The sequence below is a fragment of the Moschus berezovskii genome, chromosome 28 (genome assembly GCF_049115385.1).
Source record: "Moschus berezovskii isolate FMDL1 chromosome 28, NW_MosBer_1.0, whole genome shotgun sequence".
Classification (NCBI taxonomy): domain Eukaryota; kingdom Metazoa; phylum Chordata; class Mammalia; order Artiodactyla; family Moschidae; genus Moschus; species Moschus berezovskii.
Window position 1 is genome coordinate 26574117 of NC_142487.1, and position 11204 is coordinate 26585320.

Here is an 11204-nt window from a genome sequence, read left to right on the forward strand (position 1 = left end):
GTTCTTGAAATAATCAAATGGTATCATTTAAAAATTTTTCTTGGAAAAACTCTTTCCTTATATACAGAATAATGAGTTATTAGGGGAGGAAAGCTAAAAGTGTTTAAAATTAGCCAGAGATTTTAAATGGCACATTGGAGAAGGAAACAGGTTCTTTCTGGATATAGTAAATGAAATAATGGCTTTATTTGGTATCTGCTAAAGAATTGTGTTTTTCTAGGTTATCTGCCTTCTAAAAATAACATCTCTTAGGCAAAGAAAATCAACGTCATGTTTTTGTTTCAGCTATCTGGGTGTTTGTGTTGAATCACAGTCATGTTTGGTTTTTTTTTTTTCCATCATAAGTGTTTTTGAGAAAAAAACAAAACAAAACAGCCTTATGATAAAGTGTGCCCTGTTCTCTAGAAATGAGAGATTTAGTGTAGACGGGGTATTTATTTTCTGAATTTGGCTAAAGAATTACTTAGCTTATATTTCTAAATGGCTATAACCGAATTCCCCCACAATAACTCTGGTGGCCCCTTCTGTTGTGTCTTTAAAAGAGTCGTACCGCTGACTCACTTTGCCCTACAGCAGAACCTAACACAACATTGTAAAGCAACTATACTTCGATAAAAAATTTGAAAAAAATCTTTTAGTCTTGTTAGTGTATCTCTCGGAGAAGGCAATGGCAAGCCACTCCAGTACTATTGCCTAGAAAATCCCATGGATGGAGGAGCCTGGTAGGCTGCAGTCCGTGGGGTCGCTAAGGGTTGCACACGACTGAGCAACTTCACTTTCACTTTTCACTTTCACACATTGGAGAAGGAAATGGCAACCCACTCCAGTGTTCTTGCCTGGAGAATCCCAGGGACGGGGGAGCCTGGTGGGTTTCTGTCATGGGGTCACACAGAGTCAGACACGACTGAAGTGACGCAGCAGCAGCAGCAGCAGTGTGTCTCTAAATGATAGTGGTACTCAGCTGGTTACAAAAGAGTTTTTAGCTCGTCCAGTGTTTCCGTTTCGTTCTCTCCGGTGACTTTGTCCTGTTTTCTCCTGATAAAGCAAATGAAGAAACACCCGTGCCGGCAGTGCGACAAGTCCTTCAGCTCATCCCACAGCCTCTGCCGCCACAACCGGATCAAGCACAAAGGCATCAGGAAAGTTTACACCTGCTCGTAAGTCGAGTCTTCTGACATGGGCGGCACCGTGCGAGGGTCGGGCGGGAAGTGCCCGGAGGTGCTTCCCCGTTTCCCTGTGCTCCGCCCCCGTGTGTGGGTTTCCTTTCTTTAATTATGTTTTGTTTAGGCAGGCCATTCTTGCTTGGTTTGCAGCACTTTGACAATATGAAAATAAAAAGGAGCAGTTCCTTGCCCACCCTTTGTATATGTTCTTATCTGTTCCTGATGCTTTTTTTTTTTTTTTTGCCAAGCAGCTTGTGGCCAGGGTCTTGGTTCCCTGAGCAGGGATGGAACCTGGGCTCCATCAGTGAAAGCACAGGGTCCTAAGCCCTGGACCGCCAGGGAAGTCCCACCTGTGTTCTCTGTTAAGCAGAGATTTGTGGTTTCATTCCTGAGAGTTTTGGCAAAGTGACTCGCAGGCAGGTAGGGCCACAGCTGAAGGAGATGCTGTTTGGTTCCCTACACACAGTTGAGCCGCCGGCATCAGGAGGCGGGCTGGGCTGGTCAGTGTGCTGGGGTCCAGAGCGGGGCCGGTCATGGGGTCAGCCCTGGGCGGGACATTTGCCCCTCGGGTATGGCGCGTCCTGCGCGCCCACACGTGCTGCTGGTGAAAGGCCAGAGGGAGCGAGGGACCACGGGGGCTACCCCTGGGTGTATAAAGGCAGAAGTTGTTATGCTGTTCTTAGTGAGAAAGCTTTTTCACCCCGTCAGAGCACGCCTGAAGTGAGGTGTAGCAAGTACATGGCCGTGATGGACGCAGGGGTCCATGTCCCGTGTGGCCCGGGGGACTTGGGGAGGTCAGCTGCCAGATCGCTGGGCTTCGCGGTGGGTCAGGAAAAGTCTCTGGGGAAGGAAAACAGGGCCCCTCCTTCCGTGAACTTGAAGCCAGGACTGGTTTTGGTGAGACAAGACCCTTGTCTCAGTACAGCCCGTATGCTGAGACCGTGGTGACGGAGTCAGTGATTTTAGGAGGGAACCCTGCGCTGAGAGAACCAGACGGCAGGCTGGTGTGGATGGCAGGGTCCGTCCTCCGAAAAGTTGGTTCGTTCCCCTGTGGAGTCCCTGGAAGGCGGTAAAATGCCAGGATCGCCCAGCTCGTTTGTTGGTGTGGGTGTTGGGTCCCGGTGCTGTCCTGTAGAGGGTCTCTAACATGAAATCATCAGAGCTGGGAGCCACTCCTCCTTGTAAGATGTTCAGAAGCGTTTCTGAAGACAGCGAACTTGGTTCTGCGTCGGCCGTGAGGGTCTTTCCATCTCCCTTCACTGCAGTGGTTTCATGATGTCTGGCTGAAGAGTGACTGTAATTGCCATGGTCATTAATTTCTGTTTCCCTGCTTTGGGCCTGTTTAAGAAAATGATAAATTCATATCTTCCCAAAGAAAAGCTGTCATCGTAATTTATAGGGGAGAATTGGACAAGCTGAAATGAAAACTGAAATCATTGACCTATTTTGGATATTTGTTTAGTTTTCTGCCTTTTAATCGGCCGACTGAACACACGTATTTGCGCGCTGTGGTCCTAACCATGCATGTTATTGCATTTGTGCTTTGATGAGAAAGTTGATGGAAAATAAGTCTGTCTTGTCTGTGTCACGCAGAGGGAGCGGGAATCTTGTTAGCACCGGCGTGAAGAAGTCAGGCCGGGGCTGGCTTCCTGTTACAGCACCTCCTGACGTAAATTCGGAGGGAACACTTTGAGTCACTGGAAAGAAAACTCTTGAGATTTAGTGTCTCCATGTTAAAATCACAGCCATCTAGAATTACAAATTAAGTCATATTTTAACCAAACTCAGAAAATAAATGCCCTGTGTGAACCAAATTGGGCTGGTGCTATAAGAACACAAAAACTGATAGGAAAAAAAACCTTTTCCTTGTTTTTTTAAACACCAAAACCAACTTGTGTTTGGGTATAACCGATTAAGAATGTTACGGCAGTTTCAGGGGCACAGCAAAGGGACTCAGGACTCCATTCTCCCCCAAACTCTCCTCCCTTCCAGGCTGCCATCCAGCACTGTGCAGAGTCCCCTGTGCTGCACAGTATATCCTTGTTGGTTATCCATGTTAAATATAGCAGTGTTTACGTGATCTTCCCCAGGTCCCTAACTGTCCCTTTCCACCCTCCCTTTCCCTGCAAGCATAAGTTCATTTATGATAGAAAATTTTTAACAAAAGCTGCCATACTTTTTAAATTTTATTTTTTAATTCACACTGGAAATGATGATTCATAGCTACACTGCTCTTGCGCTTTGGACCATTGGTATCTGCAAGACCACCCTGGCCTCTGCGCTGACTGAGGGCTTCGGTAGCGAGCATGTTCCTCACTGAGCCCTTTTATGGCAAGTAGGTTATTTCCTTGTCTTTCCCCAACAGGCACTGTCCAGACTCCAGGCGTACCTTCACGAAACGGTTGATGCTGGAGAAACATATACAGCTCATGCATGGCATTAAGGATCCTGACTTGAAAGAAATGACAGAAGCCGCCAATGAGGAGGAGACAGAAATAAAAGAAGACACCAAGGTTAAACATTGCAGGTGTTCTCTTTACAGGGATGTTGTGTTGACTTGCTTCCTCCTTTTTATTACTTTTTTTGCATTAAAATTTTCCTGCGGTTACACGATTTAAAAAAATTCAGCCTATTCACAAAGCTGTCAAGTAATAGGAACACTCTCTCTGCACTCAGCCTGAGCATTCATCTTGCTCTTTTTAAAGGTAACTTTTTTTTTTTTGTAAGGTGACTTGATGGCACTAGCAGTAATCAACCCACCGGCCAGTGCAGGAGGCCCAGGAGATGTGGGTTTGATCCCTGGAGGAGGGCATGGCAACCCACTCCAGCTTTCTTTGCTTAAAGAATCCCATGGACAGAGGAGCCTGGTGAGCTATGGGTCACAAAGAGTTGGTCATGACTGAAGTGACTTCACACACAACCTTTATTAAATTTCTTCTGTATCCTTCCAGGTACAGCTTTAGGGACCAATCTGAAAGTGAGTCACTTAGTGGCGTCTGACTCTTTGTGATCCCATGGACTGTCCCATGGACTGTACAGTCCATGGAAGTCTCCAAGCCAGAATATTAGAGTGGGTAGCCTTTCCCTTTTCCAGGGGATCTTCCCAACCCACAGATCCAACCCAGGTCTCCTGCACTGCAGGTGGATTCTTTACCAGCTGAGCTACCAGGGAAGTCAGGGATCAATCTAGTTACATATAAAAATTAAAAGTTTTATGTTGACCCATGGAAGTTGTCTTAGCCAGGGAATTATTTGAATCTAGATTCCTTTGCATTGCTGATGTATTGGTTGTGAGAGGTACCTAATCAAAATTGATTGCATTAGCTTCTGTTTATAATGATAAAAGATTAAGATCAAAAATTCATGCTCTTTCAGTGGACAGTGAACTTGAAGTGGGCAGCAGCATAGGTGTTAGCCTGCATACAAAGCGCACGTGTGGCAAGTGCTACTGGAGTACAGCAGCGGCTCAGCAGACATTTCAGAGACCCGTGCTGTCTTTGGCACTGTGCTGCGTCTGGAATGTTCCTGGGGAAAAGCCCGCGTGTGCTTTCAAGGAGTTAGTCATTGAAATCAAAATACAAGTCAGACTAGTGTTGCATTAAATTGTAATCCTTCCCCTCAAGTGATGGGGGTGGGGGGGTGGAATTAAAGAATGTACATTTGAAGAATGTACGTGCAGGGGCAGCTTTAGGTCAAGGTGGAAAAGCCGAATGGCCATGGAGAAGGTGTCCATTGGCTTGGGATTCTAGAGAGCTGGAGGGGGAGGGATTTGAGGGGTCCAGAGGAGAAGGAGGCCGAAGAGGCTGAATGGGCAGGAAAGGGCCCTCACTGGCCCCAGTGAGGCGCAGGTGGCCCTTCCTCTGACCCTCAGGAAGGGTGCAGGTCTGGACACTCTCTTCCAGGAGATGCTCAGCCCGCCTGCCCCCGGCTCTCTGTGGCCGCATCCACGGCCTCCCCGGTCCCCAGCCGCAGCCGCATTGCCTCGCTCGCGTCCCCGAGCTACCCCGGCCGGCTCCCAGCAGGGCCCCTTTCCTGGTGTGACCTCCCAGCTCAGGCTGCCCCTGAGACGCTAGGCTGGCTCCCTCATCACTGTCTGTCGCTGCACTCCCGGAGGGTGGGGGCCTGTTTGTTCTGCTGAGCCCCTGGAGGATGCCCGCTCAGCCTGGCACCGAGCCCGCCTTGGCGCGGCGGAGGGGAAGGGTGGCCTCGGGCAGGGCGGGGGCCCCACGGCAGGAGCGCACACGCCCGGCTCCCGGCGCGCACGGGCGGTGCTCCGCGCGTCACCGCTTCTGTCTCCCTCTCCCAGGCTCCCAGCCCCAAGCGGAAGCTGGAGGAGCCCGTGTTAGAGTTCCGGCCTCCCCGAGGCGCCATCACGCAGCCGCTGAAGAAGCTGAAGATCAACGTGTTCAAGGTGCACAAGTGCGCCGTGTGCGGCTTCACCACGGAGAACCTGCTGCAGTTCCACGAGCACATCCCGCAGCACAGGTCGGACGGCTCCTCGCAGCAGTGCCGCGAGTGCGGCTTGTGCTACACGTCGCACGTGTCGCTGTCGCGGCATCTGTTCATTGTCCACAAACTCAAGGAGCCGCAGCCGGCGGCCAAGCAGAACGGCGCGGGCGAGGAGAGCCGGCCGGAGCGCGCGCCCGGGCCCGCGGACGCGCCGGCCGCCGGCCCCGCGTCGGACCGCACGTGCCAAGTGTGCGCGAAGCCGTTCGAGACGGACGCGGCCTTGAACGCCCACATGCGGACCCACGGCATGGCCTTCATCAAGTCCAAGCGCGCGAGCTCGGCCGAGAAGTAGCCGCGCGCGTGGACGCCGGTCCACGGCGGGAGCAGAGGCGCGTTTGTGTCGCGGCGGGGTCGCAGTTAACAGTGCTGTCCAGGCTGTTGCAATATATCGCCCTCCTCCCCTTCTCCGCCTCCTCCCGTCCGCCCTCCTCCCCTTCCTCCTCCATAAGTATTAAAAACAGTATTTGAGTTGAAAAGAGTTTGTATATATTTAAACGAATAACTTTTTATACTCTTTGTTACATGTTTGTATCAGTATTTAGTGGACAGTGTTTTGAGGATTTTTGTTTGTTTCGTTCTTGGGTTGTCTTTTTTTTATATATATATTTTTTTGTTTTTGATTTGGGTTAGAGTTTTTCTTTTTTTTGTACGGTTTCTTTAAAAACAGAGTTCTTAGCAACAGGGGCAGTTCCTGAATTCCAATAAACCATTTTGTACGTCACGGTTTTGAATGGGTTAACTAATTACAGGCTCCGACAGGGCCTTTTTTAGTGTTTTTAATTTTTAGAATTCACTACATAAATCGTAGGTGACTGTAGGTCTCAAAAACACTAGGGACTTTTAAGTGTCTTAGCACTCTTATCCTCAACGTGCCTGCTCCGCTAGGGCCGCCGCCCGGCGCGTGGCCTCTCCTCCCGGCCCGGTGTGTCGGAAGCCGCCTTGCAGGGCGCTTCCCTCCCAGCGAGGGGGTGGCAGCAGGGGCTAGACATCCAGGAAGGAAGGACGTGGATGGAATTCCATCTCAGAGTGGGGAAGAAAGCTCTCTCTCCTAAAGGGGAAGAGCAAGCGGGTAGTTTCCTGGACCGATTTGCAAGGCTGGCTTCTAAAAGAGCACAAGGAGCTAAAGCAAAGAAAGGGCTGGACTACTGTAAAGTTACAAACACGTCGTTAGACCCGTAGATTTATATAGTCAACGTTTTTGTCATGTAATTTATCAACTATTAACGACGACACAACTAAAAATATCAAGTATTTCTCTGGCTCTTGACAGGAAAAGGAAAAAAAAAAATCACAGTTGACTTAACCCTTTGCTGTCTAAAGAGTTGGCGTTTCCTGTTCTGGGTGCTACTGCCAAAGGTCCCGGTACTTAGACTTGGGATGCACAATTTCCACCTTACCGATGCAGCAGCCGGCGTGTGGCCATCAGCCGTTCCCTTCAGCACTGAGCCACGTGGGTTGAGTTCAGCCATTTCAATAAGTACCTTTACTCTTGGGTAGTTCAGCTTTCTTAATGCAGCCAAGGTACTCCTCTGTCCCTTCCAAATGTTTATAGTTCTCTGGGAGAGTTATATTTTTTTGGTTTTGTGTTTTCGTGTTTTCTTTTGCATTTTATATCTTGTATTTATCCCTAAACATGTTTTGTACTTTTTTTTTTAAAGAAAAATTATTTTGTGTATATATAGATATGCTTGCATGATACACTGTAGTCAATGTTCGGTCCCTCGAGAGGTCTTGCTGCTGTCAGGTGTCACGCACTAACCGCACCCACCCTAACTGTATTAAACACATTTCACGTATGTAAATAAACCTGGGACTTTGGCCCTCGTGCTTTTGTGAGAGCGTTTTTGATGGTGGGTCTCTGACATCTCCGTGGAGTTTAGGGAGTGATTTACGGCAGGGATGGGCTGTGGGCTGTTGCAGCATTCTTGCCGCTAATAAGGGCACTGTATTCATTCTCACTGGCAATCAGCTGCTTTTGTCCCTTTTGTAGCGACTCCCATCAGGACGTGGGTATACCTGAGGGTGTGGTTCAGTACTCCTCACCTTGAAATCCATTGCTGTTACTTGTTATATTTATACTTGTATTGCTCTTACGTTGTATTCATAGCACTTTTCATTTGTTCCTGCATTTGAACCTTGCAATAAACCTGTGGGGTGGGCTGCACAGGTCCTAATAGCCTAGTTTTACAGTCGAGGAAGCTGAGCTCAGATTTAAGTTCTTGGCCTGAGCCCTCGTAGCTGGTAAGTGGCTTTGCATATTAGAACCCAGATATTCTTGCTCTAAGTCTAGTGCTCGCTCTCTGTGTTTCTGTACGTATGGACAGATTCTCCTTTATTCAACAAATAAAAAGTATTTGCAAAATACGATACTAGAATTTTTGTTTGTGACGCTATGGCTTTTATAAGGTAACCTGGGAGTCTTATCTACTCAAATACCCAAACATGCCTGGTAATACGAAATTCGCATCTACTAAATGCCTAGTTGAGCTCTGAAGAAAGTTTTTTTTTTAAATGCCCAGATCCCACAATGAAGAAACTGAAATCCAGAGTAGAAAAACAGCACCCAGGGGCTTCCCTGGTGGCTCCGTGGTAAAGAACACCTGCCAGTGTAGGAGATGCAGGTTCGATCCCTGGTCCAGGAAGACCCCACGTGCTGCGGAGCAACCAAGCCCGTGCGCCACATCCACCGAGCCTGTGCTCTGGAGCCCATGAGCCAACTCCTGAGCCTTTGTGCCACGACCGCCGAAGCCCAGGCGCCCTAGAGCCCATGCTCTGCACCAAGAGAAGCCGCTGCAGTGAGAAGCCTGCACGCTGCAACCAGAGAAAAGCCCGTGCCGCAACGAAGACACAGCCGAAGATAAACTATTAAAAAAACAGCACCCAGTGCTGTATCCCTGGATGGTTTGACTGAAGAGGGAATTGATGAGCTGGAAGATGGACTGTGAAGAAACCCCCTAGAACGCAGCACAGAGATAAGAAGATTGAATACAGGAAAGAGGCTGCTGCTGCTGCTAAGTCGCTTCAGTCGTGTCCAACTCTGTGTGACCCCACAGACAGCAGCCCACCAGGCTACCCTGTCCCTGGGATTCTCCAGGCAAGAACACTGGAGTGGGTTGCCATTTCCTTCTCCAATGAAAGAGGCTAGGAGTCTGGAAAGTTAACAGAAGGGAGTTTAATGGGCTTCCCTGGTGGCTCAGCAGTGAAGAATCTCCCTGCCAGTGCAGGGGACATGGCTTCCATCCCTGGGCTGAGAAAATCTCCTGGAGAAGGAAATGGCAACCCAGTCCAGTATTCTTGCCTGGGAAATCCCATGGACAAGGGAGCCTGGTGGGCTTCAATCCATGGGGTCGCAGATAGTCGGAGATGACATGATCGACTGCAATGAGTTTAATAGTTCCAGAAAGGGGGAATAGAACTGGGGAGAGCCAGTACGGAAAATTCTTGTTTACTTGCTAACTTGTTCCCAACTCTCTTGTGACCCCATAGACTATAGCCTGCCAGGCTCCTGTGTCCATGGAATTCTCCAGGCAAGAATACCGGAGTGGGTTGCCATTTCCATATCCAATGGAAAATTTCTAGCTATTAACAAAAGACACAAATATATGGATTAACATGGTGGATGCTGAGCAAAAAATCCACATTGGGGCTTATAGATTTTGCCCATTTTTTATTAGTTGTAACTGGTTACATTCCATGAATTTTTAGGAATCCCACTTCCTCTGTTGGTGGGGAAAGGGGGTGGGGCTGACAAGAGTAGGCTGGGTCCAAGTTGTAAAAAACTTTGACAATCCAGGGGGTTTGTACTCTGATGGAGATGAATTATTTGGACAGGGGAGTGATAACCAGATTAACTGGTGTCAGTGCTTAGGATGGATTGTGGGAGAGTGTATTGAGCCATATTACGTTAGGCTGTGCTGTGGTTATAACCTTTCATCTTAATGACTTTCAGCGAGACATTTCTTGCCCAGATGTTGCTCCAAGGCTCCACCTTGAACAAAAGCTGTTGGGTGTTATGGCAGAAAGCGAGTGCGGTTGGATGCTCGGGCTCAGAAGTGATGGATGCCCATCTCCACAGCTCACTGACCAGAGCCAGTCACACGGTCCCGGCTCACCAACGACAAGGAGGCAGAGAAATGCGGTCCCACCTCATGCCCAGAGGGTAGAAGACTGGAAACATTGGCACAGCCTAAGTGACCATCCCGGGAACAGAGTTTGAATCAATGTAGCTACGGTGCTAACACAGTGGGCCACGTGAACTTGAGGACTCAGCTCAGGGTAGAGGCAGAGGCTTAGAAAGAGGCTGCAGCTGAAGGTAGTATTTCAGGAGGAGGATGAAAATAAATTCCATGCTGCAGGATACAGAGAAGTGTGAAAGTTCAGACCTAAACGATTTTTTAATGAACAGAAAAGAGATTTATTTCAAGGTGTCGACTACTTAAATAGAAATATAGAAGTAAAAATGAAGAGCTCTTTATAGGGAAAGTGAACTTGAACATGAGATATCCATTCAAGGTTAGCTTTTGTTTGAATGAATGTGTGTGATTGAGTGATTTTTATCAATAATTGAGTAACAGTAATACATAAAGAAGAATGCCAGCAAGGTGGTAAAACATAAAATGAAGCAAAGGATGATGTAGGCTTAGCATCCATGGCATAGACAACTGCTTCCTGCCACATTTTCTTCAAATCCCTGAGTCCTACTGCAGTAGAGATTTCCAAAGAACAACTGGTCTACCACAAAGCGCTGATGGGCACCTCTCTTCAGGGTCAGTGGGCTAGTGAGTTCCATCCCAGGATCTTTGACCAATGGAAATTTCCTGTTGAAAATTTTGGTTGAAAAAGTTTATATATTTCATAACCATCATGCCATGAGCACCTTTTATTTTTTAATGCCTTCTTGGAAAGTGAAAAATGTGTTTAAAGAACTTCATAAAATAAAATATGCCTTAAAGGAACCATTCATTTATCCCAAAAAATGGGTCTGAAAATAAAGAGGGGTGTACCAAATGTGGGTGTTATTTATGCCATTTAGTTACACACACTGCCAATGAGATGCTGTAAGGATACCACATTGTAGCTCTTCCTTTTAAGCATACATCTTCTAAATAAGGAACCTGGAGTTAGTTAGCTTAAAAACTTGGCTTTCTGCTCGTGCACAGTTCAGTCTTTGCTTAAATAGATTTTTTTTTTTAAGAATCATTATAGAATTACTATTTTTAAAAATTTATTTTTTTGGTTGCAGCACATGGACTTCTCATCGTGGGAGCTTCTCTTGTGGCGGAGCCCAGGCTCTAGGCGCGTGGGCTTCAGCAGTTGCAGCTGTGCCCAGCACCTGCGCTCAGTCAGTTTGGCTCGGGGCTCTAGAGCGAGGACTCAGTAGCTCTGGAGCGGGGACTCAGTGGCTCTAGAGTTGAGGACTCAGTGGCTCTTGAGTGAGGACTCAGTGGCTCTAGAGTTGAGGACTCAGTGGCTCCTGAGTGAGGACTCAGTGGCTCTAGAGCGAGGACTCGGTGGCTCTAGAATTGAGGACTC

The 11204-nt window shown here is 48.0% G+C and overlaps 1 protein-coding gene across 9 annotated transcripts in view; it reads left to right on the top strand.

The window, feature by feature from the left end:
- Positions 1-6148, top strand: part of ZNF532 (zinc finger protein 532) — a 109363-nt gene extending 103215 nt beyond the window's left edge. For 7 of the 9 annotated variants that reach the window (XM_055417450.2, XM_055417452.2, XM_055417456.2 and 4 more), the window contains 3 exons: positions 1045-1157; positions 3529-3676; positions 5470-6148. In XM_055417450.2, coding sequence (XP_055273425.1) covers positions 1045-1157; positions 3529-3676; positions 5470-5964 — 756 coding nt within the window. In that variant the 3' untranslated portion in view covers positions 5965-6148. Of the gene's footprint in view, positions 1-1044; positions 1158-3525; positions 3677-5469 lie in introns of all 9 variants that reach the window. The other 2 variants (XM_055417454.2, XR_008684724.2) reach the window with 2 other exon arrangements.
- Positions 6149-11204: the final 5056 nt, after the last annotated feature.